Consider the following 26,657-nt stretch of genomic DNA (forward strand, 5'->3'; position numbering starts at 1 on the left):
ATTGTTTTTTGTTTTGTTGTATCATCGATTCTGAATGATGGAAAAGGAAGTAAAAGAACGAGCTAAATAGTTTGAAACGAAATTTATATTTTTTAATTCACTTACTGAAAAGACTTGTTTCCGAGTTGAAAAAAACATCTTAATAAATTAATACAAAAACACAACCAAAGCAACAATTTTTACAAAAAAGAAAATTCAATTAATAGTTATTAGTTTATTGCTATTTTCGACCAATTCTTGAATGGTAACACGTCCTCTTTTCTTCACAAAATCAGCTACAGCTTGCAATTCTTCCATTGTGATGTAAATAAACTTCCCTCTATCATCGATAACTCCTGAAAAAATACCAATTATTGGAAAATTATATTTTTCTAAAGTGAAATGGTCAATGTCACCCCAATATACACAAACCTGTCAATCTTCCATTAGCTAATAAATCCTCTATCCTGCTAATGACTGTCTGTATACGAAGGTGAAAAGCAGCAGCTAGATTTTCCAACATGACAACTTTCTTCTCCTAAATAAACAACAACATCATGAGTAATAAGCATACAATTGCTAGAAAACAGCTGAAAGAAATTATAATATGTATAAACGTACTTTAATATGATCAATGAAATCTTGGAGTAAATTTTCACTTTCTGTTTCTCCTTCCTCGTCGAATCCTTCTTCTTCGACACTGAACGCTGCTTTCATTTTTAAATATTCTTCTTCTTCTTTACGTTCTTTTTCTTCACGTAATCGTTTTTCCTCATCTTCCAATTTTTGTTCTTCTAATTTTTCTTTTTCTTCACGTTGCTTTCTACTCAGTTCTTCTTGTTCTTGCTGCTTTTTACGTTGCTCTCGAAGTTTAGTTTCGACCTAAAAGAAAAAAGAGTGAAACAAGGCTCGTAAAAGCAGCACATCAATCGCTAAAGAAACTACCTCTCTGTGAGCTTTTTTCTCAGCTTTCGCTTCCATTTTAGCTCTTTTCTTAGCACCTATTTTTCCATCTAATTTCAAGTCAATCGATTCGGAAGTTCTTTCGGCTTCTTGTTCTTCGGCATTTTGCTGAGGTGCTACAAAATATCGTATTTAAGAAAGTCATATCGACGATAGAAGTATGTTTGCTTCTTGATGCACTTACCAGCTCTGGCAGCCACTTGTCCTCGCATTCTGTTCCGATTACCGATCGCCCTTCTAGGGGCTTGTGCGACAACTTCTTCTTCAGCATTTGCATTTGGATCTGTAAAAAATAGAAGAAGTATTAGTAAAGGTAGTGAAATTTGAATGAAGTATGTATGTTTTGAAATTGATATGTATGAGGAGAAGAAGCAGATACTTACTGATTTTACGTTTTTGAGCTCTGAACAGGAAATAAAATAGGACCATGATGACTAATCCTGAGAATACGGTACATATTAAAATTAAATCCGTTTCCATTTTATTACATTTCTCGTAAATTTCGACACAAAAATTGAAAAAATTTCTGTTTTTCAAAATTTTGATGATGTGATAACGTTCTTACGTTATCAAAAACAAACACCATTTTTTTCTGAACTATTATGTAGACTCCGAATTTCATTCATAATTTTTCCTAATTTAATCTCGCAGATAAATGTTTATTTTATTATAATGATATTTAATAAACAATACAAAACTCATTTAAATTAAATAATTACAATTAAAGATGTTTTCTGTCAGAAAAATATGAATTAAAAATTACTCGTTCAAAAAATAAACAATGAGTCATTTCATCGAATTTTGAGTGTTGCCAATTACTCACTTTGTACCTTTGGTGTTGAGGAAATATTTTCATTTAAATTCAACTGAATAATTATCAATATCATTTTGAATAATTTAAATTTAGAAATATCGTTTCTGAAATAATTAAAATATCTTCACTCCCTACTTGCCTCTCAAAAAGCAATAGTAATGAAAATCATCAACTGCATCAACTACTTTCATTTCACAACTTGAGCAACAAGTAAATAAAAGAGTGACGTGTTTCTTGAAAAAAAAAAAAAAAATGTTTACACATCTTCGAATTTTGATTCCGGCTAGTTGTCAAAAATTCAATTTTGATAATGTACTTACACTTTTTATGGATTTCGAATTAATTTGACAAAAAGTGATCCTCATTGTAATTAAAAATGTATTTCAAGTATTATATCACCTTTTTAATTTGTATCTGTTACCTTACTAAAATAACAGAAAGTTTATACTTCCACATCTCAGAGACTGAACGAAAATGCTTCATAGAAGAAATACCTGATGAAACTACAGTTCTAGGTACTTACGATAGTTATTATGACATTACTTATAATCTGCGAGCTATACTACATGTTCTTATGATTTTGTGTTCGTTTTCAGTTCATTATAAAGTGGAATTATTCGATCCTAGGACCAACGGATTTATGCCTTCTCAGCCTGGTATAGGCATGCATGTCGAAGTGAAAGATCCAGATGAAAAAACCATATTATCAAGAGTGAGCATATTTCCTTTTTTTTAAAAAGTTTTTTCGAATATAGTTCCCCTTTATTTAAATTCTAATTCGATCTTCGTTCAATTGTTTGTAGGTTTACAGCGCCGAAGGTAGACTGTCATTCACTTCGCATACTCCCGGCGAACATATCCTGTGTTTATATTCAAATTCAACCAAATGGGTTGGAGGAACTCAATTAGTAAGATCATCGCTTAATTTTCAATGTAATATAGAAACAGTTCCTCATTAATGACAATTTGCAGCGTGTCCATTTCGATATACAAGTCGGTGAACAAGCTATTGATTATGCCCAAGTTGCTCATCAAGAAAAATTACCCGAATTGAATTTACGTGTCAGACAGTTACTCGGTCAAGTAGATCAGATCATGAAGGAACAGAATTATCAAAGAGTAAGTGTGCTCTAACTTGAATTGTTACAATTCACAATGCATTCTTTCTAACTGTAGCATCTTATCGTAATAATCGATGTAATTTTTCAGTATCGCGAAGAACGATTCCGTGCCACGAGTGAAAGCACCAATCAACGCGTGTTCTGGTGGTCCATTTCTCAAGTTATTGTCCTCGTATGTTTAGGTTTTTGGCAAATGAGACATTTGAAGAGTTTCTTTGAAGCTAAAAAACTCGTTTAAATTTAAGCATTTTCAAATTTCTATGTTTTCACGGATCGAATTCTAAATATTCGGTGATCTTTCGAATGACAATTTTTAAATCGATGTATCCGTGTAGTCATTTTTAAATACGGATTTTATCCTGCGTTGATTGTCACCTGGAATGAATAATTTTTCGTAAAAAATACTTATCTTTAAGAATTTGGAGTGAGTTTTGTTCTTTTTCCATGGTAGAAGTAAATAAATTGTTGTTGGACGTACATTATGTATTATAAATTCGTCTCGTACCATTTTTTTTCGTGTGTATTTATTCGCGATAATTAATTATGTAATTGAATTGTTGTGTTTTGTAAATATTGTTATTATATTGATATAAAATAGTATTATTTACCAATTGTGAGTTTTTTTTTTCTAGTCTGGATTGTGGTACATATCTCTGTAACTATAATCTGGTAGAGTTACTTCATTATTAAACTGAAAATCACTCGAGAAATTGCATGGTCATTTTGTTATGGAAGAAATACGAGAAAAAATGATCTAATGACGCGTGACGCCTGTATTTGGGTAATAACAGTATCATCGAGTGAGAATTGACCTACCTTTGGCATTTCTTTCGGAGGGGGTATTGGTAGACCAAATTTTCAGTTTTTTCGAACCAAACATTATCGAGTATGGCAGATGCTGTACTCAGAGCGTCAGCCGATAAAGCTATCGTCAGACTGAATGGCAATGTCAAGTAAAGAATCATTTTAGTGAATTTTAAAATCAAAACGAAAAATTCACGAAATAAACTCATTCAAATAAAAATTAACCACAACAAAAACAATAAAAATAAAGTATATTACTTTTTGATAGTTAGTATGTTACATGAAATTGTTAACAGAATAATTTTGTTCATTAAATTAATTTAGAAAAAAAAATTATAAAATAATTAAAGTCGAATAATAAGCATAACAAAAATATTTACACATTTATCCAAAATCCCCAACTAATAAATTACCTAAACGCGTTTTCATTATTCGTTTATCTTTTTCATTTTCTTCATAAATAGATAACCCCCTCCCACCTTTCTTTTCATATTTTCATTCCTTCGAAAAAACCAACAAGTTTTCATATGTTCTCGTAAAATCCCTCCGTTCGTACATCTCAAACGAATTACACATGTATAGTATTTTGATTTAGAAAATTCTACTAGGAACATAATAATCAACTACTTGGCTTACAAGGCTTCGTTTTACACTAGGTATCGATGAACAGCATATTAAAAAAAAATAGATTACACAATAAACAACAAAAATACAAACAATTGAAAACAATAAAAAAAAAATTCAACGGCAACGGTGAAATTCGGTTGGAAAAAAGTAATAAAAAATCTGTCACTGAATTCAACTAACATTTATAAACGATATAAAAATAAATAATATACATACAATATAAAAAAAAAAGGTCATCGTAATCGGAGTATACATACGTTCGAGTTATATGATACGACGTCATCGACACGTTGTAAAATTTCGCAATTTTACAGGTAACTGTTTACAACATTTGCTCGAAGTTGGATATGAAACCAATTTATAAATAGAATACGATTGGAATCATGGCACCTGAATTACGATTACGATGAAAAAAAAAAAAAAGAAATGATATTTGTTCGCGTAAAACCAACATAAATTACTTATATGCGATGGTAATAAATTTTCGTGAGTTTTAATCGTCGGTTTACTTCACAGAAGTTTGGAAAAAAAATAACCGAAGAAAACTGTACGAAAATTTAAACTACATAGAATAAATAATAACGTAATAGAGACATCAAGTCCAAGAGTCAGAGTCGTCATTATTAATGATATAAACATTCCGTTTATATGCATACGTAAGAAAAATAAAAACGAACGATAATACAAGTCTACATAAATACACAATAATTGAAGTAAATACATAAAAAAAAGAACAATAATAAAAGCGCACTGCACTGATAATCAATCAGCCGATACCGAAGATAAGCTACTTCTTGTCGATCCTCGATTATAATTCGACGGAGGAATATGCGCAGGTAATTCGCACAAATCCGAGGGTAATTGATTGCACGCTGGTAAACCGTACGATGCATTTTCTTGTTCTAATTGCTGAGCAAATAGTTCCTCGAGCCTCTGTTTGGATACAAAAATTAATCGTGCGTTAAGATTTGTTTAGAAAATTAAAAAAATAAAATAGGTTAATATCGATATACATTCATCATAAAAGTAGGTAAAAAAATAACTCGTATTTTAAATTGAAAAATGCTCATTCGTTCAACCGGAAAAATATTACGCAGTGAATTTTTATCAAGTGGATTGTGACAAGTTTGATGAGAAGGGCAAGTGATAAAATTTTGATTATTTTATAAAAACAATAAAAGAACTGAAAAATAATTCATTTTTTGGGTCCTGTCCTCCAGAGCGATTCAAAATTGAAATTTCTGAAGACTACTCGAAAAATCACTGGAGACTCCCGAATGATTTATTCACGTTGGTTCACTTAGCTCAAACATATTTACACTTCATGAAAGAGCTTAAAAATCGTCTTTAAAAAGCTTTTTCAAATTTTTTAATTTTCAAAAATAAGCCAAATATCCAAAAAATTAACTCTTGAATTTGAAATTTTGGTTACGGAGGTTCTAGGACATGCTCTTTCGAATTTTGACGTGGTTTTGTTTTCATTGGAGAGTGGAATTTCAAAAGGTTCACTCGTCAGTAGTAACCATGATTTTGATAATTTTTCTCTGAATTTTTGAATCAAGCACCCTGGAAATAAAATACTCAAAAGTTCATCAAATTATACCATCTAAAGTGGTGATTTTTGTGGGAAAAAATCACTGAAAATTGTAGCCCTCTAGAAACTAAAACTGATGGGAACCCTCTCCTCACCCTTTGAAAAATTGTGAATGCTCCAAAATTCGTTTAAATGAGTCCTATTTACAAGAAAAACCCTCCCACAGTCTCTCAAAAAAGTTTACGTTTTCCTCCCTCTAGTCTACACAGCCCCTTCCTAGTTAAAAAATCAAACAAAATTAAATGAACATTTTGCAAAAAAGGTTAATTATTTTTTCTTAGTTAAATTCCTTTAAAATATCAATTTCAAGTTCTCTAAGCAAAGTTGTTCCATTGTACCTCCCCCTAAAATGAACAATTGAACATTTATTCAATTTATCCAAATTAAGAAAAAAACATTTACAGAGAATCATTTTTTGTAAAATAAAATTTTTGAGAAATTCTCACCCCCGTTTTTGTGACTTTTTTATTCGGTATGTCGAACTTTTCAGTCTCTCAGCAGATTGGCTGACATCGTCTGGATAGGGGGGGGGGATTTCAAGTGCTAAAGTGACTTTTTCGATTATTGGTGAATTTTTAAAAATCAAATTTAGGCCAAAAATGAGGGAAAAAAATCAAAATTTTACCAAATTGACCAAGAAAGCTGAAATTTGGGATATACTCCATTTTCGACATGCTAAATCGATTGGAAACTGTTTCAATCCGTTTTGAGTAGTTCTGGAACCGCCAGCAGATTTTTGAAAATTACGGGAGCCTCCAGTAGATTTTTGAAACTCTAAATTTCCTAAAATTTCATCAAATGGAGATGAAAAGTCAAAATTCATTCTGCAAACTAATTTCGATACGCCACGAAGTTGACTGCAGGTGGATTTCAAGTCGTTTTGGAGCCTCCAGCGACTTTTTGAAAATTACTGAAGTCTCCAGTAAATTTATGAAACTTGAAATTTCCCAAAATTTCATCAAATGGAGATGGAAAGCCAAAATTCATTCTGCAAACTAATTTCAATACGCTACGAAGTCGATTGCTGCCTCCAGCGACTTTTTGAAAGGTTGTATGGCGTTTTTTGGAAAATTGAAATTTCCAAAAAGTAGCTGCAAGCTTCAAGATCATTTGAAATCACCATGCAGTCGACTACATACGTAGCATATTGAAATTAGTTTGCAGAATGAATTTCGGCTTTCCATTTCCATTTGATGAAATTTTGGGAAATTTCAAGTTTCAAAAATCTGCTGAAGGCTCCAGAACTACTCAAAACGGGTTGAAACAGTTTCCAATCGATTTGGCGTGTCGAAAATAGGGTATATCCAAAATTTCAGCTTTCTTGGTCAATTTGGTAAATTTTTGATTTTTTCCTTCATTTTTGGCCTGAATTTGATTTTCAAAAATTCACCAAAAATTGAAAAAGGTACTTCAGCACTTGAAATTCTGACAGCCAATCACATCATCTTACATTTTTAATGTTGAACAGTTGATTTTTAATTTTTTTTTAAATTATGATTCTGAGGGATTTTCATGAAAAATATTGATCATTTCCTAAAATTTTGCACTTTTTCTTTTTTACACGACAAGTCTTTAAAAAAGTGACCATTTCGCCGAAATATTGACAAAAGTGACTTGTAAGTGAAATTATTATAAGTCACTTTTTAAGTGACCGAATTTCATGTCTGCTCTACGCAGGAGGATCAAAAATGAGGACATTTTATTTGGGAAGTGATACTTCCGAAAAATTCTGTACTCCAGAGCAAAAAGGATGGAAGTACAATTTTTTTCATTTTGCGATTTTCACATCATTAGAAAGAGGTTTGCAAGAGCTTTCCAATGATGTAAAAATCTTAAAATCCAAAAAAAATGGACTTCCATACTTTTTGCTCTGGAGTCCAGAAATGAGAATTTGGATTAAATTTTAATGATTTCTTTTAACTTTGAACGTATCTGGAATCAATTGTTTTTTTTTTTTTTTATAGAAAAAGAGTTTCTTTCTCTCATAAAATCCAGAAACTTCAGGAAATGGCAGCATAACAAAGCGAAACTTCAAAAAAAAAAAAAAAAAAAAAACACACTCCAGACTGGTTACAGATTACTTCATAGTGTGTCCTAATTCATCCCTTTCTATCTTCTCACTAAAATAAAGAACTTTTTTAAATATTGGAATTATTTTTCGAATTTTGAACTGTGAGAAAATTAATTTTTAATCGATACAAATGGGACATTTCGACAACGTAACTTTGTATTTATTTTTCCTATCGCAACAATCCACCACGAATTTCATTCCAGTTCTTATTTTACTCCCCTCTATCACTACTATTAAAAGTAACCTTGATTCAAGATAACGCTAACACCTCGATTCCGTGAATAAATATTACAAAGTGCTACTTAAAAAACTACTTTCTACTCTTAAATAGTATTTAGAAAGCGTTAACTTACAAACAGCATAATTGGAACAACAATTCCAATTTCGGTATCGATTGCGTTTGAAATTTCCGATTAGATATTTACGTATAAAAAGGATATAAGTAAAGAATAAGAGACTTCGTAAGTAGAAACAACCATCACACGAAACAAATACACATTAAATAATTGAAAATGATAGAAAGATAATAGAAGACGAAGAAGAAAAATGATAGAAAAAAAAAATACGATAACGTACAACGCACTAAAGAAAAAAAAAGAGTAAGAAAAATGCAAAACCGTTTCACAGCTCAAAAAGCATAAAATTGGCAAAAAACAAAATAAAAATAACCGCAACCAAAATCTAATCAAACACGTTGCAAAAGCATTCATGCAAATGCGCTGTATATAAACATAACAAATTGGAAAACATAGTTTGCCTCTTTTTTTTTTTTTCAAGATATGGTATATAAATTGTATAACATATTTAGAGAGGTGCTTTAAGACGAATAAAAAAAAAGGTCTAGTGCGCATGAGGTGAGAAAAAACCCTTCAACCCGAAAACCCTGAGGAATGATTTTTCTTAAGTGTATGATGGGATGAGATGTCAGCGGGTGTACGATATTTGGAGACTAATTTGGATAAAGTGGAATTATTAGGAACGGAATTGGTACGAATTAATCTTCGCATAGATTTCACTTGCGGAGAAGCGGGAACGGAGTATTCGCGCATTGCCGGAGACCGCACCGTATAGTACCCTCGTGCGGCTTTTAATTCCAACAATTCCTTCAATATTGACACTTCTAAGCGCTGTAAAAAAATTAATAATTTGCATAGTATATAATATACCGTAAATTACACGCTAAGAGTAGGTACCTATTTGCTTTAAAAAAAAAATAGCCGCAATAGCGTTCGTTATTATTTAAAATATATACTACGAGTGAAGCTACTACAGGCTCATGCTTGATAGCGCACGCATTCGATATACGCCACATACGATTATTTACTAGTACAGTATTTTACAAAGATATTTCTCAGCATATTTCCCTACACAGGAAACCGAAGAAAGTAAAAAAAACCACTATCGTTGTTATTGGTTAATAATTGACGCTAATCGTCTATCTAATTCAAGCCATGTTCATTCGTCGCAACCGAAACCACGTCGTGTACCTGTTTTCTGGGCTTAAGTTGACTCTTCCATTCTTTCAGTTCTCTAATATTGGCCTCCTCCAATTGTTTTAGTTTCGACGTCTCGTGTTCCATGAGCATTTTTCCTGCATTACGAGAATAAAAAATACCGTAAGTAAACGTTTCTAAAAATCGAGATAAAAATTAATGTTGGGAAAAAATATCACTTTTTTCATTCTGCAGCTGCTCCAATTCTTTGATAGCAGTTTCTGAAGCGATTCGTAGCTCTTCAAGTTGACGTTGATGTTTCAATTCGAATCGTAATGTTTCTGCTTTGTATCTTTTCTTTTCGTTCTCTTGAAACTGCAAACATACAATTACAACCATTAGAGACAAATATGTAAAAAAAAAATAAGGAGGGGAGGAGTCAAGAATGAAAATATCATAAGATGCTGCAACTATTTGGCATTTTAACAAGAAAAATCACGATGTCGGATCATTTTATACTTCACAATTTTGTTGACCTCCTAATAAAATGAACTTCAAACCATTATTTCATAAACATTGTTTTTCAAAGTAAAGAAAAAAATATACACTTGTTTCTTCAATTTTGCCCAATTTCATGTTTTTCTGGAAATTACATTTCCAAATTTGTAAAAAAATTTTCAACTTTTTCAATTTTTTATTTTATTTTTTTTTTTTTGAATTTTCAACACTCATTATTTGAAACAAGAAAATTACTTTTTTGAAACGATTCCTTTCCAATTCCGGATCCGGATTGGTAGCCATATTAATACGTATCGACTCTTTGAACATCATCTCTCTGGCTTTCATTTCCGAACGAATACGTTTTGGTAATGCTCGCTTCTCTAATGCTTGACGTTTTATTACTTCCTCTTCTTTACGAATATTCATTCTTTTCATCTGTTCGAGTTCTTTCTCGTGTCGAATTAGCATCTGCAATTCACAACGTACGTATTACATAACAGAATAGTTTCAAAATAAGTATACGATTTTTTCTACACGTACTTGATGCCTTTGCAAGAAAAATCCATCTTTGAGTTGTCTTTTGGCTGTCTGCTGACGTTCGTGAATTTGTTTCTCTTCCATATCCCATAAGTCAGACTCTCTGGCTCTCATTAACTAAAATACGAAATGAAGATATTAGTTGATACAGTTTTAAAAATATGAAAAATAAATTCAAAAGCAATTCTCGAACTTGTTGTTTCTGCTGTAAAAACTGTCTCTCCATTAGGGCAATTTTTTCCCTATGCGAATCACTTTGACGTCTCAACGAACTTTCGTGATTTTCGTTCAATTTCTCTAAAAATACCTTTTCCTAAAAAAAAATGAAAAAAAGTTGATCAACATGATGAAAAAATAGTGTCAATTTAACGAATGGTACAATCGTACCTTTTCTTCGTGATCTTTCTCCAATTTTTCTTTTCTTTCTTTGAACATAGATTTCCTTTTGTCCTTGGGCATAAGATCGATTTCTTGTTTAAGTAACCTAAGCTCTTGTTTTTGACTTTCGCGGAATTCTTTGAGTTCACGTTCTTGCTCGGCTCGGATACGTTTCGACGATAACCTAAGCTCGGCTTCTTGTTGCGCTTCGGTTCGTTCGATTTGTTGTCTTTGTTGTCTAGTCATGTTGTCTAGATCAGTTTCGTATTGTTTCAATAAAGCGTTTTTCTCTTGTTCGAAACGTTTCTCCTGTAAAAATAAAATTAGGTAAACACGTTTTCTTAGATAGTCCATAGATTGGAGAAAAAGAAGACGCTTAATTACCTGAACATCTTTGGCGTTTTGCGTTTTTATGGAAAAATCTTGAAATTGTTTTTGTTCTTGTTTCTGTAATACCTTGAGCTCGCGTAGTTCTTGTTTTCTGCAAAATCCAACGAATATTTAGCATAACAAACGAGAAAATCAACGCAGACGAATTTTTAAACCAAAATTATTTTTTTCAGTACCTGAAGAGTTGATCGTCGTATCCGTAATTTGGATCTTCATCTCCGTAGATGACTTTGCTCGTCGTAGTCGTAACGATAACGCCGTCTATTTCAAATTTACGCGTTCGTTTACGCGTTTTCTTCTTCAACGCTCTAAGTTCGGATTCTTCTTTCGATATCGATCTACTATTACGATTATCTTTCTGCAGAAACGAAGTAGAAAGTAGAATTAGATCCCAGATCCGATTACAAATGAGGAGGAGGGAGGAATATAAGATAACTTACCCTATTATAATCAGCCTTCTTTCTCAATATAACAGCCTCGTCCTCTGGTCTATTGTTCTCTTTATTACTACCACGGCTGTCTTGACTAGTAGTGGTAGATATGCTTTCGGCATCGGACCTGCGTGAATTAGCGATGGTTATTACAAAACTTGGTCGAAAAAATAAATGTCAACAGAGCTCTGGAGTTAACTCACCTGTCAAAGGTTCTAGTACTAGCAGCTGAAGGAGGAGTCTGTTGCCCTCCGCTACTTCTAACCGATCCTGTATCATCTGAGTAACAACTCGACCTCGCCGGAGAAATACGTTTTTCTAAATTATACGCGAGACGATCCTGTAAAATATTCATAGGAATAAACAATTTTTGAAAATTCTGTTTTCAATCAAACTGCTAAGGTGAAAATACTGCAAAAAATCTCACTAGCAATACTAACCTGAGGAATACGTGATTTCTCTTTATTATTAACAATAATCAGTACATCGTCGGCATCGGTACGATTCATCACAGCGTCTCCATTTTGTTTATTTTCTGGAAGAACAGTAATTGGGGAAGACGTCGCAGATACTGGTACAACAATGGAAGTGCTCTTCTTATGAGAGCTTGGTGTTTCGTCTAAAAAAACGAGTTATTCGAAATAATGAACAAGTAATTCTAGCTGACTAATTGAAAATATACTCTTCGCCAATACGAACCAATCGACATAGTTGAATCCCACGGAGGATAATCCTCGATTCTGGAATCTTTCACTCTAAGCGGTGTATCATCTTCACCAACAGTGATAACGGAAACATGGCTGGTATCTTGGCAATACGTGATATCATTCTGAGACCGCGACGGTGGAGAATTAATCACCAATACTTCGCCACTAGTCTCGTCGTCCGACGAATCGTTAATCTATAAATTATCAAAAACACGCGTCGTTAATAACGATCGAATTAACGGCGGATAATTCTCACGAGAGAGCGATTACTTACTCTGGTTTTATTATTCTCGTTGGCTACGATAACGACCTGATTGGATGAAAATCGATTACTATGATTGATAACGCCGTCGCTGTCATCGCTGCCGTGATGCGGAAGTTGATGCAGAATTGGCGGATGTGTAGTGGTAACTATGGTTATATTCGATTCGAGGGATTCGTTCGACACATCTTCGAGCGGATTTATACGTACAGTGGTGGCGTTCGATTTATTCGACGAATCGGCACCGCCGCCGCTGCCACTGCTACCGGAAGATATAACGATATTGGAAGCCGAATCTTTGGGGGTATTTTTCGCACCGAAAGGTTGATTTTTGAACACATCATCCGCGCCGATATCGTCTCTGGCGAAGATCTCGTTTTTATTAAGTATTTTATCGGTAGCTTGTATTTGTAAAACTCTATCCAACGATGGCGGCGATGGTCGTCTACGATTACGATTTGAAACCGAGGAGCTTCTATTTCGTCCCCGACGATCAGGTTCATCGAACGTTTTGCGATCATTGGCGGACATCTCGTTGGCGTTATTCACCATCGAAACTGGTCTAACGGGTTGAGGCACTTTACCAATGGGACGCTTATGCAGAGGACACGACGATTTTATATCGTCCGCTTCGATATCCCTCTTGCTTTCTATTAAATCGCCGGATGATTTTCGTTTGCCATTCAAATGGGATGATTTAACGGCCGAAGAATTACGTTGCTGATGTTGATGTGGCTGTGGTTGTCGTTGGTGATCGAAATCCACCTGATCGATGGATTTTCTACGCGGTTCCGCACTCGACGAAGATTCAAACTGGCTTGGTTCTGTTCGGCTGGAGGAAGACGTTTTTCTGGACGGTTTAATACTCGACGAGTCTTCGATGTCGGGCGATTCGTCGACGCCGGTGTCTCGATTATCGAAGAATACCTCCTGTTTCGAGGGTAATTTTTCTTCAACTGGTTCCGGTTCTGAGTATGATGCTGGTAACGATTCAATGCGCGGCGTAGAAGCTTTAGCTGCTGCTGCGGCCGCGGCGACAGCTAGGGTTGGTGGTGATGCTGGTATTGGTACTGCTGCTGCTGCTGCTGTTGGTGTTGTTGGTGGTGGTGGTGTTGTTGATGTAGGAGGCGGAGATGGTGCATTCTCTACGACCGGCAGCACCGGCGTAGGTAACGAGGGTGGTTTAGGTGCTGGGCCTTTATCGTGCGATAGACGCCTTTCGGGGCCTTCCGGTTTTTTGGATATCTGTGAAAAAGAATCATTTCAAAATTTAACACAGTTCGTAAAATTTTATGGGAGTATTTTTTCATAAAATGTCAATAAAATAAGGTTTCTGAGAACCAAAAATTACTTCACTATCGTATTTTCTTTGTTCGACCAAAATTTTAAAAAATCAATTATTTAATATGGTTGTACATCCTATCGTTATCCCTCGTCTAAATTAATGAACGTCGTGACTCCTCTTTTAAAGATTTTATATTTTTAATTCCACGAAAAAAATACGCAATAAAACATTACTCACGAACACCTTTCGAAATAAAATCGATAATTCAAAAAATACATCGCACAAAACACGAAACCCAATACCGATAAGTTCTCATTAAAAAACTTTAAAATTGCAGAATCCGAACTGGCGATGAATCATCTCGAATTTAATGGAAAACCGAACGCACACAAAGAGAGAAAATTCCACTCACCAATTTAACATCGGACGATTTCGGCTCAACACTGGATTCAGTCTTTATCTTCGCATCTTCTCGAGTTTTTCTATCAAGCTGCTTATCCGTCTCCGCAGACTCGGTTTCTTCGTGAACTTGAGAGAGAAAAAAGGTTGGGTTAAAAATACAAAAACATAATATAAATCGACGAGTGGCCAATATCAATCGTTACTATCGATTAACGTAACGAATAAACAAACAACGGTGTGATTTTTTCGTCGAAAAAAATCGGTCAATGTAACTTTTATGTACAAAAGCGAGAGGAATTTTGAAAAAGAAAAAGAAACGATGATATTGGCACGGTTCCAAGTCTCCTACCGCGAATCGCGCAAAAATACTCACTCTTAATTTCCGGATCACTTTTGAGAGAAGCAGAATCTTCTTCCAAGTCCAGCCTTAATGGACAAGTGCGGGGCTCCTGTAGGAAAAAAAACCAACCGTGACGTTATTCGTTTTAATATACATAATTCGAAGCGCCGCCGCTTCGGACGTATTTTCAAACTACGAATACCGCGAAGAAGAATTAAAATAAATGAAACGAAAAAGTGTGAATCAACCTACTCAGATGTTACCACTACTCGTAAGCAAAAATAGCGCACGAACACTCACCAATTCTTTGATAATGGTGTTTTCTCTGTTTCCTACATCGCTATTACGTGAGCATGCAAAGAAAGGAGATTTTATACAATAAACAGGGTGAACGAAACACACAAAGGTGACGACTGATGAATGCAAATTCGACACAAGCTTTGTGCATTTTGATTTATTTCTCTCAATTTTTTTTTTCTCGTGATGAACAGTGCTCAAGTTCGAAAATTTCAACTCAAAGAAAATCTCTCATCGTCAAAATACTCTCATAATTTGCGATACGATATTTATTTATATTTTATATTCCGGTGAAGTGGTTCGCGGTGAAAATAACCCGAGGATTTTACTTACGTCAGCATCTTCGTCGACTACTTCTTCTTCGACAACTTCAGCCTTATATTCTGATAATAAATCGCGGATAGATTTCGAATCTATGTCTCTATGTATGAAAGGAAGCTACAAAAAGACATACGATATCAATATTCTGGTGTTTTCGTTGTTTCGTAACGAAAAATCGAAAAAAAAATTACTTTGAGCAATTCGTCTGCAGTGGGACGTTGACTAGGATCTTTTATTAAGGCTTTGGCTATAAAATCGTTGAACTCCTTTGACCACTTGGAAGGCTGATCCAATTTCGGTGGATCGGATTTCTGTATTTTTAAAAGAACTCGCATCGGTGACATTTCATGATTTGGCGGTTCCATTTGAGCAAATTCGATTAACGTTATACCCAGTGACCATATGTCGACCTATAAAAATACAAATTATCGTTAAAAAACTCACTGAATGTTAAAAAAAAAAAAAAAATAATAAAATAAGTTTAGTAAATACATTTCTGTGTCGAGAAATGCCTGTAGCAGGTGTTCAATGAAAAGGTTAAAAAAACAGAGCACATTTCAGAAGTCGAGAAATAGAAGTTTCTGTGTTTCCAAACATATTAATGACCGGAATATGTTTACAGAAAATGAGCTATGATTTTAGAATATTTAGATTTTAGACTGTACTCCCATCTCCTGAAATTAGATTAAGCGAGAAAAGTAGTTGACCAATTTTTTCAAACTTGTTGGAAATTTAACATCATTGAAAACGTACGAATGAAAAAATTGTCGATTATAAGGCCGAATAATTTCATATCGATACCTTTTATAAAATAAATGCCAACTGATTACGAACCACTGCATTGGTTTTCAGAAGGTACGAAAAAAATAATATATATTTGGTAAATATTCTACAATTTTGTTCGAACACTTCCTGGAACAATAATTAGCAACTGGTTGTGATATATTTAGAAACCACCCGAGCCAGTTTCAATCAAGAAAGCTAAAAATATGCAAAGATAATAAATTTGAACTATTGCCCAGTCATTCATTGTTCATTTTTGTTCGCAGGAATTGAAACGTTTTATACCAAATCTAAAACTGAGTCAGAAAAATGACGACATCAAAATATATACGTATCATGTACCTTAAAATCATACGGATTATCTCGAAACGTTTCACATAACACGACTTCCGGAGCCATCCAATATGGTGTACCAATGAAAGTATCATGTTTCTGAAGCGTAAGCTTATTTTTAGCCGATACGCCAAAATCAGCTGAAAAAAATAAAAAAATATTATCGTATATTCAGCGCACTTTGAGCCTATAAAAATGACTCAGAATTAATATTCGTCATTGAAATAGTTCGATTCTCGCGGATGTCCTCTTATCAGACGATAGTCGTGGGTTTATCATAATATTTAGAAACGATTATTCAACATTCGATATTCGTCTCTATTATACGCATTATCGCCTCGGTACTCAATACTGGAAAACTCGACTGCTAATACAGAAGTCAAGATAAGAATCCAAGTGGTAAAAAACAATGGTTTACTTTTCGTCATAAACTACGAAGGTGAAACTAGGCGGAATGAAGTAATTAAATCTAAAATAGAATTATCGAGCTTGGAAAATTATTGTAATCCAATTACAATTACGTTAAGAGAAGAGGAAATAATACAAATAATTTATGCGCAGTCTTCGCTCAAATATTCTTTTTTTCAGCAAATTACGACGTAAAAAAGTTTGTCAAAAGGAACTATGTCAATGGCAAGTAAAAAATAATAACGAATTCGTCACGAATCAAAAACAAACACTATGGTTTAATAAGCTCACATATAGGACGAGTACCAACGCGAGAGGCGGTTCGTTTGTAAATTTTTCAGCCATCTTACCTAACTTTACTCCACCGTCTATGGTGAGCAATACGTTGCCCGCTTTTAGATCACGATGGATTACTTTATGCGAATGTAAGAATGCAAGCGCTTGGCACATATTTTTGCAAACGTATGCAATCTGAGGTTCTGTAAGAGGTTTCTCTAATTCAACCATAATCGAATCTAAAGCTCCTCCGTCGCAATATTCTATCAACATCTGAAACACCAATAACCTCGTTGATGAGTCGTATTGAAAAAATAAAGGTAACCTATTTACGAGAATGACAACTAACCCATAACTTTCCGCTGATAAAAAATGCTTCGTGAAGGCCGACTATGTTCGGATGTTTGCATTCTGATAATATGTCTATTTCTATCATAAAATCCGATAAATCATCTTCGTCTTCTAATATACAAATTTTCGCAGCAGCCAATTGTCTCGTATCTCTATGTTGGGCCTGATAAAATGAAGCATAGATTAGATGAAAATCAAGAATGAATACGTACATCGATGAGTGCACAAATCAACTACGACATACTTTGTAAACTTTTCCAAAAGCTCCATCGCCAAGCTCGCCGATCATCTCCCAATACTCCTCTGGGTTAATGTCGATTTTAATGTTGTTGAAAACTTTCTTCTTTTTCGCTTCATTGTTGCCAAAATGAAGCAAATTTTTCAAACCACTTATGAAAGACATGTTATACCAAGCATAAAACTAATGCTTCGTACAAAACACAATTCTAGTTCCACCGGAGATGGAATAGCTAACTTTTAACCCATTCTTGAGAGTACCAGATGATTATTTCTCAGAAATATTTTCCACGAATCTGCAACATGGAAAAAACTTTAGGTCAACAAACGAACAGAAATTTTCATTACAACGAAGCGTGATGTTTTCATATTTCACGCCAATCAGTGATGATTAAGATATTCACCAAGTATACGTATCAAATTACTAAGTCTCTCTAATAGGATTTGCAATCAGTCGATCGATACCAGGATTCATTTATTGTAATACGACTTACATTTGAGATCTGAATTTCTTTCGAAGTCCACATACGACGATATTGAAGTTACTGCTTCAAGGAAATGGAATTTTTGATGCACTTTCAAACTTTCATTCATTAATTGATTCGTATCATATAAAGTAGTGAGGAAGACGATAACACGAAAACGTTGAAGTTATTACACAGATGTAAGACAAATATCAAGTTCACGACACTTTGCAACACTAGTATTACGATAATTAATTACAATTAACTAAAATTCAACATAAAAAAGGGTATAAATTGAATAAAAACATGAAAAACACAACCTACGTAATATTTGCATTTTCAAATAGAACGCACAGAACCATCTTTTTGGAGTTTTACCACACCTGAAAAATGATGTCATCCGCAATAAAATGAAGATAACAAGGCCAAATAAAACAGGTTTTTCAGTTTATTTGGCATTTTTTTATAACGCAGGCGCGCGCGCAACTTTCGTGTTTTTACCAGTGTTTTGAAGCTCGTAATTTACGGTAATTACATCAAAAGTTTGAAATTTGTGATGGGATTTTTTTGTAACGCTATCTAGCCAAGTCCGTGTACGCGTTACAAGTGTTTAAAAAAATGTCTGTTTTGGCGTGTTTATTATTTGATTTCTAACGTTTTTTTGAGTTTTGAAAAATCGTTTTATTTTAGTTTTCCGGTCCGGAGAAAATTAAAAATTAAATTTCAAATGAATAGTCTGTTCATTAAATTTAGTTTTCGCGAATTCGCGATGTTAATTTTAAGTTGTGGTTCGTTTTAAATTCAATTTCGTAGTCTTCTTCTTTATTCTGTGTAACGTAAGTTGAACTGCATTCAGTGATTGATGGGTCCAATTTTGTGATCCCAAGTACTCTAATATTCGGATGTTAATTCGGTAATCATTCTTTTGTTTCAATGCAGTTATGACCTGAGAATGGAGTCCTCAGCCGAAATTACCGATCTAGATTTACAGTTGGCTCTGAAACTGAAAGCTAAGTATCCGGAACATTTTCAAAATCTAGTTCGAATGCATCTTTCATTTGCTTTGGATTTGAATATAGACGAGTATGTATCACCATTTATACTATAAATATTTGATTAAAATGCATAAAATTTGACCCATTTCTTCATTTAGATGTGATGATGCGGGTGATAAAATCAAATCAAATCCCACAAAATGGGGGTTCGGTAAAAAAGTCAAAGGAGCGCTTAGAGATTCGCCTGAAAATAACGCTCTAACAGAAGCTGGTATTTCAAGAATGCATAAATTGATATTATTTTTAACTCGAGAAGAAAGTAAGAATAAATGTGTTTTTTCCCCTAAATAATGTTCTCCAGAAAACTACATGTTTGTTTTCATTTCAGATATATGCCAAGAAGGTATATTTAGACGAACGGGTGCTCTAACTCGTCAAGTACAATTGAAGACATGTTTAAATGAAGGCATGAGTGTAAATTTTGACGACAATAATTTTTCTGTTCACGATTGCGCATCTGTGTTGAAAACTTTTCTATCAGAACTACCAGAACCACTTGTTACCGATTTGTATTACCCATTATACTGTCAAATTTCCGGTATGTTGTGACGAATTGTACAGTATCATTTTTTTGAATCGCTAGTAATGAACCGAACGTTTTAATTTTCAGAATGGTCTAAATGCAATGAATTTGAAGCCAGATTGTTGAGATCTTTACAATTATTAATCCTTTTGTTACCTGAAAATAACGCTTTATTGTTGAAACATGTAATAGATCTATTACATACGACAGCTAAATATGCGAGCCAGAATAAAATGTCGGCTGAAAATCTGGCAACATTATTTACTCCCCATTTACTGTGTCCCAGAAAAGTACGTAAAATCGGTATTATAATATTCATTGTTGTAATTCTCATTGACTGAATATTTTTGTGCAGTTAACCGGTGAAGCTTTACATACAAATACTCAAATGTTATACCAAATTGTCGTATTCATGATCACGTCTGGATGCGAATTATTCAAAATACCCGCCGGTCTCGCTGCTGATATTCGACTTTATTGGCATGACAAAGAGAAGAAAAAATTATCTCCAAGAAATTGCGTATGTTTCCTAAATCCAAATAATTCGACTGAGAAAATACTTTTATTTTAAAAAATTGATTATTTTTCAGTTGAACGAAAGTACGGCGGATAGCTGCGTTGTTAATACTGTATTTAGTTTTGTTGATCGTGAAAAAACCGCTCAAGAAAATGTAATCAATCCCACCGAAACTGCGTTAGCTCAATTATACGCTCATATTCAATCACTTCCTGAATCATCGAAGAAACGTAAACTCGTTAAACAATTTAATAAAGAAAATGGATACGGGACGCCAAAGAGAGTACTTTTAAATAATAATGATAAACCACATTCGTTGACTAAAAATATTAGCGATTCTTTGAAGGTAAACAAAAATAATATTTTTGTACAAAATATTTTACCAGATTCTGAAAGCTAATTTTTTACATATGTATTTCAGAGGCACATATTCAGTAAAGGTAACGGAAAGCAGGAAAAATCGTTAAAAAATCTTCCAAATGATAAATTCATTCAACCAACTGCGGTAAGTATGAGGTTAAGAGTGAAATTGCGCTTATTTTTCGTGTTTGGCATGAAATATGTGCGTGAAAATTATTCTGTGAGAGAAACATACGAATCAAATATGGGTTTATATATCGAACTAATTTTTAGAATTTTTCGCTTTTTGTACTAACAAGTGTTCCTCTATTACTAACCAATGTAACCCGTGTGAATTAACATTTCTGCTTAGCGAATTTTCGATTTCCAAAACAAAAACCTTCCGAGCTTTGCTTTTTTTTCTAATTCGTTACGTTTTTTCCTATTCAGACACCGGAAAGTAGGTTTAAAGCTCACCCTTTGAGGCTTTTCGATAAAAGATTAGATTGTATGGAATGCGGATGTTCGGATACATCTGACGAGGCAAATATTGCCAAGAAATTGAATTTGGATCAAGACGATGAAATAAAAGATGAGCCGGATTGTCTAATACGCATGGAAAATGGTGAAATAATAAACGAACGTGGAATAGATCCGATACCCGAGGAAAGTATACTTTGCACTCAGGCGTTACAAACGCCTCAGACGCAAATGAAAAAATCGCTTTTGGCTCGAAAGAATTCCGTCCATTGTAAACTAAGCACGCCGATCGTATCTACTCGTTTCCAAGGCACACTGACCAGTACTCCGGCACCAGTTTGTTTCACTAGCGATGTCTCAACGCCTTCTCCGTTCTGCGGATCCACTGATGATATGTCACCTATTACTATGTCGGCACAGAAAATGCCCAAATCTATGCAGGTACGAGCATGCTTTCAAATATGCTTCTCAAAATCTTGGTTGTGGTTTGCTTTCTTCTCTAGCTGTACTTTCACTTGTTGCATGTCGAATGGATGGTTTGGGAACTACGGTAAGTACAGTATACGCTTAGTTTTACACTTCACCGTTCTTTAAAATAAATTGAAATCTTCTGTACATTTTTTTTGAATAGTAGAACATGTAGATACATTTATTAATGAACTGCTGGCATAGATTTCGTAGATTTAAAAATGGATTAAATTTACAAGCAAACATGGATTTTAAAATGAATTGTAATTTACAGGAGGTTATGATGACACCTCGAAGTCGTCAACCAGTGATAGCCATCTCCGGCTCAAATACCAATTTACTGACTAAAGGAAAACTCGACAACAGCGGCCTAGATCAAGATTTTAATAAAACAAAAGATTCCAACGATCACTACGAAACCTGTTGCAGCTCAAAAGAGAACACCAATTTATCGAACCAATCCGGAGAATCGTTGACTGACACATTCAGAGAATATTTATACAGTAGAAGTATGCTAACTACCAGTATTGTTGATAATAGTTTTTCTAGTCGTACCGGAGATTTCGACCCATCATCTGTGTCCGAAAATAAACTATCGGATTCTCTGTTATACTGCTTAGACAATGGTACTCCTGTACCGGAAAATAATTGTAAATGTTACGATTCATTTTCGAATGAAAACGGTGCTGATGACGTAAAACCAGTGCATGAAACTGTATTATGAACGAAATTACCAGTTTTACTATCGTATTTTATTTCTATTGTTTGGAGATGATCGAACGATGAAAATTAAAAGGAGAGATTATTATAGTTTTGATAATGTATATTAGTTTACCAAAATCAACGTTATTTGTTTTAGAACGTGTAAACAGTTAGCTTTATACTGTAAGAATATGTTTCAATTAAAAAATTCAATTTTCAATACCTCTTTTTCTTTTGCAATTAATTGCACGCAATTGAGTAGTAGAAAGCTTTAATATCAAAACAGTAATAACAAATGTACAATTAGGAACGCGTCAAGCGTTGTGATAAAAAAATTAAAATTGATAATCTTCTTCAATTATGTACTATGATAAAAAACATGAAAATTAAACCGCATCTTCGAAATCAGTGTTTTAAAAAATGACAAAAATGTCCTACCGAGTTAACAAATGGAAAAATAGAATCGTATAATTACTCCATAAAATTCAAATCACGGTCTGCCAAAGCGACAGCTTCTAATGCAGTAGAAATCCCTCGTTCTCGTAATGATTTTCTAATCAGCTTTCCTCGTTCGTGTTTCTTTTCTTGTTCTGCTTTCTGTAAACTTAAGATTTCAGGCAGAGATACTTCTTCAAGGCGCGAGGTCATTTCTTTAAAAGGATCCTGAAAATATTACGTAGATCATTCATCCAATATTAAATATATGCGAATTCTTAGCACCGTATTCGACTCTTACTATTTCGCCGAGTAATATAACATTCTCTCCTCTGATAATCGTAACACCGACTGGTAAATCGCCATATTTCGTTCCGACGTGAATTCTTTCGACTGTTCGGTGTAATACGAGATTGGCGAATTGATCTATGCTTCGAAGGATTCCTATTAAAGTTCTACCGTCACGAAGCCATACCATTAATCGTTCTATAAAATTTACATGAAAGGAAATATCTATGTAGAAAATAATACGAAATCATCTTCAGGAATTATCAGAAATATACGAACTGTCCAATTCACGAATTAATGTCGCTGTTCTCACTGGAAATGGTATATCACATTCATTCATTTCTAAAAAGCAATTTGAAAGTATTTACATGCAAAATTTCAAATTAGACATAAAACTTATCAAATCAAACACAAAAATCTTTGCACTTCGTTGTTTTCTTGTTTTTTGAAAAAAAAATTGGAAAATTTGAAATTTTCTGAATTTTGAATTTTATTTTTTTGGTTTGCGATGACTAATTTTTAGCTAGCATAGTTTTTTCTCGAAGCTACGAGAAAACAGTGTAGCCAATTAGCATACACAAAAATATCTAAAAATTCAAAAGCGATGAAAAAATGAAATTTTTATTCATTTGATGCATTATTTCTCAGTTCGAATAATGTTTTTGATTCAATGAAAGTAATATTTAAAAAAATAATAATATCGTGTCAAAAATAACGCAAAAATGAATAAATAAAATGAATTATGAGAAACTTTTTAAATGACGTTTATCAACTGTTAGTTACACTGATAAAAAAATGTAACGGTGACCTCGAAATTCTCCGAAGAGATAAATAAACATCTACGTTTTAGTTCTTTGTGAATTGAAAATTTAATTGTTTCTTTCACTGTCGTTGGAAAAGAAACGTCCGTCTTGAATTAGTGCAGAATGGGGAAAACATTTCAAATCGCTTATACTTCAGAACTCGTAAGTAGTTTCCATTACTCAATAATCTTTATAGCAATAAGATAGGTTATTATATCACACTCATCTATGAAACCTCAATACACTTCCCAGTTCCCATCAAGGTGTTTGCATTGCAACCATTTTCCCTTTTAATTCTGGCTTTTGTTGAAACCTTTGCTTGTCTAACGGTACTTTCTACATACAAAATGTCTGTTTCCACGTTCTTTTAATAGTAGTCAATTTTTATAAAAACAGCTTACGAAAAAAAAACGTTTCACGAAATGGCTTCTTAATTGAATTAATTTCTTGATGGGGTTTAAATTTATTCGCCCTTTCATTTGATGAATAAGTCAAATCCTCCGGAATCTTGCATTATATGTATTTCCCGATTGACAAAGTGTATATTGTTACTACTTTAGAGGTAATGTTACTTTGTTTGAATGTTATATTTTCGATAAACTGGCATGATTCCAAATCTAAACATTTTTGTGTGTTAGTCGAGTGCAATTGTGAACAGGCTGAATGTTGCAATAATGATAATTACTTTCTTAGTGTTGCATTTTTATTTCCTATTTTCGTGACAATCTCTTTACGCGTTACCTTGGAAGTTACAAATCATGGTCACTACTATTACATATTCGAGCCTCGTTTCCTAATACGCTGGATTTTGTTTGCAGATTTTTAATAAATCGAAGGCCTATTCTTAAACATCTTTCGTAGTAACATTCAACCGCCATCATCCTCCAGCCAATATTCTCCTTATACAGTAAAGACCTGATATGAGTTCAGCAAGCACTGATCGATCAATTTCTTCTGGCATATCGCTTCCGCAGTGGATGAAAACTAGAATCGGCGACAGGTAAATTCATGTCGAAAAATTGTTACGAAATTCGCGAATCGTCGTGAATTAATGTACAGATTTTATTCAGGTACGATTTGGATCAAGCAGCTTTTTCTACGCCTTCTGAAGACGACAGCTTTTTTTTCATACGTTATCCTCTTCCTGGAGAATCAAAAATACACGAAAAATTCGAAACCGATTGCCCCACTCCGATTGAATTTGCGCCTAATACTCAGAACGGTAAATTTTTTTCCCATCTAATATATTGTGTATGTGTTTAACAGAATATATGTTTAATAAATTCCTGCGTATTTTCTGCTACAGACGCAATCATGAAACGTTCCTCTACAGCTCCTGGTAATCAGCTTAATCAAAACGTCATTCCGGAAGTTCCCAAAGAGAACACCGATTATGGCAAATCAATATCTTCGGTTGCGCATAACGTAATCACTGGAAAAATTTTCGGAAGTTACTTGTATCCGGAAAGTACGTCTGACGCAGATGCTACACGTTACAACAGACAACGAAGAAATAGCAAATCCTTACCAGCGTCTCCGCTCGCTTCGCCTAAAATCAGTCGTAAAAATCCCTACTTCACCGATCCATTTGCAAGGCCATATGAAACATATGACGGTAAACAGAGCTGGGTTTTATCCATACTTAGCCAACGTAAATCTATCGAAGATCTGACATCCAATACTGAATCCTCAGCTAGCGAAAACAATTCCCCTAATATTATACGGCGTAATCCAACTTTCAGCGATCCTCAACCTCAACCCTCTGAATTACGAGAAATGAATTTTTGGTCTCCAGTTTCCATGTAATGTTAATTGTATTCGTGTATTATTTATGTACTACTTTTTCCCCCTTTTTGTTTTTAATATTAAGAGATATCTGGATTGAAAATTATCGTACTCGAGTTTTATAAAAAAAAAAAAAAAGTTTGATGAAAATTCTGAGTGAATAACGTATGTGATTGAAAATGTTTGTATGTTAAATTTCTCTCCTTTTTATCGATGAAAATTCTTCTGCCCTGTTTATAGTATTCTGCTAGCTTGGAAATTTTATATGGTTATTGTTTTTATATGTTTGATCGATTGGAATAGTTCACTTATTGACAAGGAATTAACGTGGTCGTTTTATGAGCGCTTTATTATCTTTTCTGATTATCAATTACGTATTAATTATCGCTGCACGCTTCGTAAACCACGAATAAAAATTACGCATTTTTTCAATCGATCGACTTTGTGTTTAAATTACGTTGTTTCGCATATTTTTCTTTTTTTTTTCTTTTCATGCCTAATATCATCTCATCTCAGCTTTTTACTGTGTAAGTCGAGTGTATGTTTTTTTTTGTAAATACCTTTTGTATGTGTGAACGAAATCATTCGAAACCGCTTTCGTACTTCTTTTTTTTTTCTTCATCATTGCGTAGTTCGTGATTAGTGAATGATTTTGTTCAACCAGCACTTAGTTCTACTGCAACTCTGTTATCTCTGAAATATATACTTTTTTTACTATTCCATTTGTATTTAATGACCTTATCACGTGCTAAATTTTTTTCAAAGGAATTAACGTCTGATGGAATATGTTTTTGAAGTGATACTTGAGCATTGTTTATTTTATCTTACGGTGTTTGTTTTTCACGGTATCGTTGGGTGAGACGAATGGTACCATGTGTGTGATCAATTTGAGGCATCGTGCTGAAGGAAAATATATTCGTTGCAAATATCGCTCGAACGTATGCGTTATCACGCGTTCTAGTTGAAGAGAATTACTAATTCATTTATTAAGAATAAACGAACATTATCTCTTCACATGTTCGAAAAGGTGCATAGATTTTCGGTACGTTCGTTGGGTCTGAGTACAAGGCTAGAACAAAGTACCCTCGCTGTGTTTGTCTGATATAGTTGATTTAATTAGGAAATGAGGGAAAATACTACGTTAGTGAAATTC

The 26,657-nt window shown here is 33.8% G+C and overlaps 6 protein-coding genes across 9 annotated transcripts; 3 read left to right on the top strand and 3 right to left on the bottom strand.

Annotated features, from left to right (window-relative positions):
- Window positions 1-67: 67 nt before the first annotated feature.
- Window positions 68-1,497, bottom strand: Ddrgk1 (DDRGK domain containing 1). Its single transcript, XM_065363147.1, has 6 exons — window positions 1,326-1,497; window positions 1,127-1,225; window positions 925-1,058; window positions 601-861; window positions 412-517; window positions 68-335 (listed from the first exon to the last, which is right to left on the bottom strand). The coding sequence occupies exons 1-6, from the start codon at window positions 1,420-1,422 to the stop codon at window positions 196-198; spliced, it is 837 nt and encodes a 278-aa protein (XP_065219219.1). The 5' UTR covers window positions 1,423-1,497; the 3' UTR covers window positions 68-195.
- Window positions 1,498-2,009: 512 nt separating this feature from the next.
- On the top strand, window positions 2,010-3,488 carry eca (eclair). Its single transcript, XM_065363149.1, has 5 exons — window positions 2,010-2,271; window positions 2,353-2,468; window positions 2,560-2,664; window positions 2,729-2,875; window positions 2,966-3,488. Exons 1-5 carry the CDS (start codon window positions 2,133-2,135, stop codon window positions 3,113-3,115), a joined length of 657 nt encoding a protein of 218 aa, XP_065219221.1. The 5' UTR covers window positions 2,010-2,132; the 3' UTR covers window positions 3,116-3,488.
- Window positions 3,489-3,915: 427 nt separating this feature from the next.
- Window positions 3,916-18,491, bottom strand: Slik (Sterile20-like kinase). Of its 3 annotated transcripts, XR_010558631.1 has the most exons (24): window positions 18,140-18,491; window positions 17,653-17,941; window positions 17,407-17,571; window positions 17,132-17,330; window positions 16,383-16,513; window positions 15,449-15,667; window positions 15,270-15,374; window positions 14,673-14,748; window positions 14,310-14,425; window positions 12,625-13,857; window positions 12,343-12,544; window positions 12,084-12,262; window positions 11,847-11,983; window positions 11,653-11,770; window positions 11,389-11,570; window positions 11,207-11,303; window positions 10,832-11,131; window positions 10,638-10,757; window positions 10,448-10,561; window positions 10,160-10,375; window positions 9,646-9,781; window positions 9,461-9,564; window positions 8,327-9,100; window positions 5,004-5,241 (listed from the first exon to the last, which is right to left on the bottom strand). XR_010558631.1 is itself a non-coding variant. In XM_065363126.1 (23 exons), exons 2-23 carry the CDS (start codon window positions 17,809-17,811, stop codon window positions 5,071-5,073), a joined length of 4,479 nt encoding a protein of 1,492 aa, XP_065219198.1. In that variant the 5' UTR covers window positions 17,812-17,941; window positions 18,140-18,490; the 3' UTR covers window positions 3,916-5,070. The 3 variants fall into 3 exon arrangements, 1 of the variants encoding a protein (XP_065219198.1); XM_065363126.1 differs by lacking the exon at window positions 8,327-9,100 and having other exon boundaries at window positions 3,916-5,241; window positions 18,140-18,490; XR_010558632.1 differs by lacking the exons at window positions 15,449-15,667; window positions 16,383-16,513; window positions 17,132-17,330; ... (1 more) ...; window positions 17,653-17,941; window positions 18,140-18,491 and adding an exon at window positions 14,940-14,979.
- Window positions 18,492-18,694: 203 nt separating this feature from the next.
- Window positions 18,695-22,413, top strand: RhoGAP54D (Rho GTPase activating protein at 54D). Of its 2 annotated transcripts, none has more exons than XM_065363133.1 (10): window positions 18,695-18,945; window positions 19,049-19,192; window positions 19,263-19,423; window positions 19,493-19,702; window positions 19,775-19,977; window positions 20,043-20,207; window positions 20,278-20,550; window positions 20,626-20,709; window positions 20,994-21,573; window positions 21,766-21,979. In XM_065363133.1, the coding sequence occupies exons 2-10, from the start codon at window positions 19,062-19,064 to the stop codon at window positions 21,837-21,839; spliced, it is 1,881 nt and encodes a 626-aa protein (XP_065219205.1). In that variant the 5' UTR covers window positions 18,695-18,945; window positions 19,049-19,061; the 3' UTR covers window positions 21,840-21,979. The 2 variants fall into 2 exon arrangements, with proteins under 2 accessions (XP_065219205.1, XP_065219204.1); XM_065363132.1 differs by having other exon boundaries at window positions 18,709-18,945; window positions 20,994-21,464; window positions 21,766-22,413.
- A 34-nt stretch (window positions 22,414-22,447) lies between these two features.
- LSm1 (U6 snRNA-associated Sm-like protein LSm1) lies at window positions 22,448-23,385 on the bottom strand. Its single transcript, XM_065363150.1, has 3 exons — window positions 23,196-23,385; window positions 22,930-23,114; window positions 22,448-22,856 (listed from the first exon to the last, which is right to left on the bottom strand). Exons 1-3 carry the CDS (start codon window positions 23,254-23,256, stop codon window positions 22,665-22,667), a joined length of 438 nt encoding a protein of 145 aa, XP_065219222.1. The 5' UTR covers window positions 23,257-23,385; the 3' UTR covers window positions 22,448-22,664.
- Window positions 23,386-23,724: 339 nt separating this feature from the next.
- LOC135844792 (uncharacterized) lies at window positions 23,725-26,221 on the top strand. The gene is made up of 4 exons (XM_065363148.1): window positions 23,725-23,881; window positions 24,538-24,719; window positions 24,790-24,941; window positions 25,026-26,221. Exons 2-4 carry the CDS (start codon window positions 24,640-24,642, stop codon window positions 25,523-25,525), a joined length of 732 nt encoding a protein of 243 aa, XP_065219220.1. The 5' UTR covers window positions 23,725-23,881; window positions 24,538-24,639; the 3' UTR covers window positions 25,526-26,221.
- Window positions 26,222-26,657: the final 436 nt, after the last annotated feature.

Source organism: Planococcus citri, chromosome 4 (assembly GCF_950023065.1).
Source record: "Planococcus citri chromosome 4, ihPlaCitr1.1, whole genome shotgun sequence".
Lineage (NCBI taxonomy): Eukaryota > Metazoa > Arthropoda > Insecta > Hemiptera > Pseudococcidae > Planococcus > Planococcus citri.

Excerpts from the sequence above, each read along its gene's own strand:
- Ddrgk1 (XM_065363147.1), bottom strand. The coding sequence starts at position 1,422 with ATGGAAACGGATTTAATTTTAATATGTACCGTATTCTCAGGATTAGTC. Across the intron at positions 862-924 it reads AGAAAAAAGCTCACAGAGAG|GTCGAAACTAAACTTCGAGA; the intron begins GTAGTTTCTTTA and ends TTTTTCTTTTAG. Across the intron at positions 518-600 it reads ATTTCATTGATCATATTAAA|GAGAAGAAAGTTGTCATGTT; the intron begins GTACGTTTATAC and ends TTGTTTATTTAG.
- LSm1 (XM_065363150.1), bottom strand. The coding sequence starts at position 23,256 with ATGAATGAATGTGATATACCATTTCCAGTGAGAACAGCGACATTAATT. Across the intron at positions 23,115-23,195 it reads ATTAATTCGTGAATTGGACA|AACGATTAATGGTATGGCTT; the intron begins GTTCGTATATTT and ends TAAATTTTATAG. Across the intron at positions 22,857-22,929 it reads TTATATTACTCGGCGAAATA|GATCCTTTTAAAGAAATGAC; the intron begins GTAAGAGTCGAA and ends TAATATTTTCAG.
- eca (XM_065363149.1), top strand. The coding sequence starts at position 2,133 with ATGTATTTCAAGTATTATATCACCTTTTTAATTTGTATCTGTTACCTT. Across the intron at positions 2,272-2,352 it reads TGATGAAACTACAGTTCTAG|TTCATTATAAAGTGGAATTA; the intron begins GTACTTACGATA and ends GTTCGTTTTCAG. Across the intron at positions 2,665-2,728 it reads GGGTTGGAGGAACTCAATTA|CGTGTCCATTTCGATATACA; the intron begins GTAAGATCATCG and ends GACAATTTGCAG.
- RhoGAP54D (XM_065363132.1), top strand. The coding sequence starts at position 19,062 with ATGGAGTCCTCAGCCGAAATTACCGATCTAGATTTACAGTTGGCTCTG. Across the intron at positions 19,978-20,042 it reads ATTTACTGTGTCCCAGAAAA|TTAACCGGTGAAGCTTTACA; the intron begins GTACGTAAAATC and ends ATTTTTGTGCAG. Across the intron at positions 21,465-21,765 it reads AAATGCCCAAATCTATGCAG|GAGGTTATGATGACACCTCG; the intron begins GTACGAGCATGC and ends TGTAATTTACAG.
- LOC135844792 (XM_065363148.1), top strand. The coding sequence starts at position 24,640 with ATGAGTTCAGCAAGCACTGATCGATCAATTTCTTCTGGCATATCGCTT. Across the intron at positions 24,720-24,789 it reads AAAACTAGAATCGGCGACAG|GTACGATTTGGATCAAGCAG; the intron begins GTAAATTCATGT and ends GATTTTATTCAG. Across the intron at positions 24,942-25,025 it reads TGCGCCTAATACTCAGAACG|ACGCAATCATGAAACGTTCC; the intron begins GTAAATTTTTTT and ends TTTCTGCTACAG.
- Slik (XM_065363126.1), bottom strand. The coding sequence starts at position 17,811 with ATGTCTTTCATAAGTGGTTTGAAAAATTTGCTTCATTTTGGCAACAAT. Across the intron at positions 16,514-17,131 it reads AGACGGTGGAGTAAAGTTAG|CTGATTTTGGCGTATCGGCT; the intron begins GTAAGATGGCTG and ends TATTTTTTTCAG. Across the intron at positions 14,426-14,672 it reads AAGTGATCCGGAAATTAAGA|TTCACGAAGAAACCGAGTCT; the intron begins GTGAGTATTTTT and ends TTCTCTCTCAAG.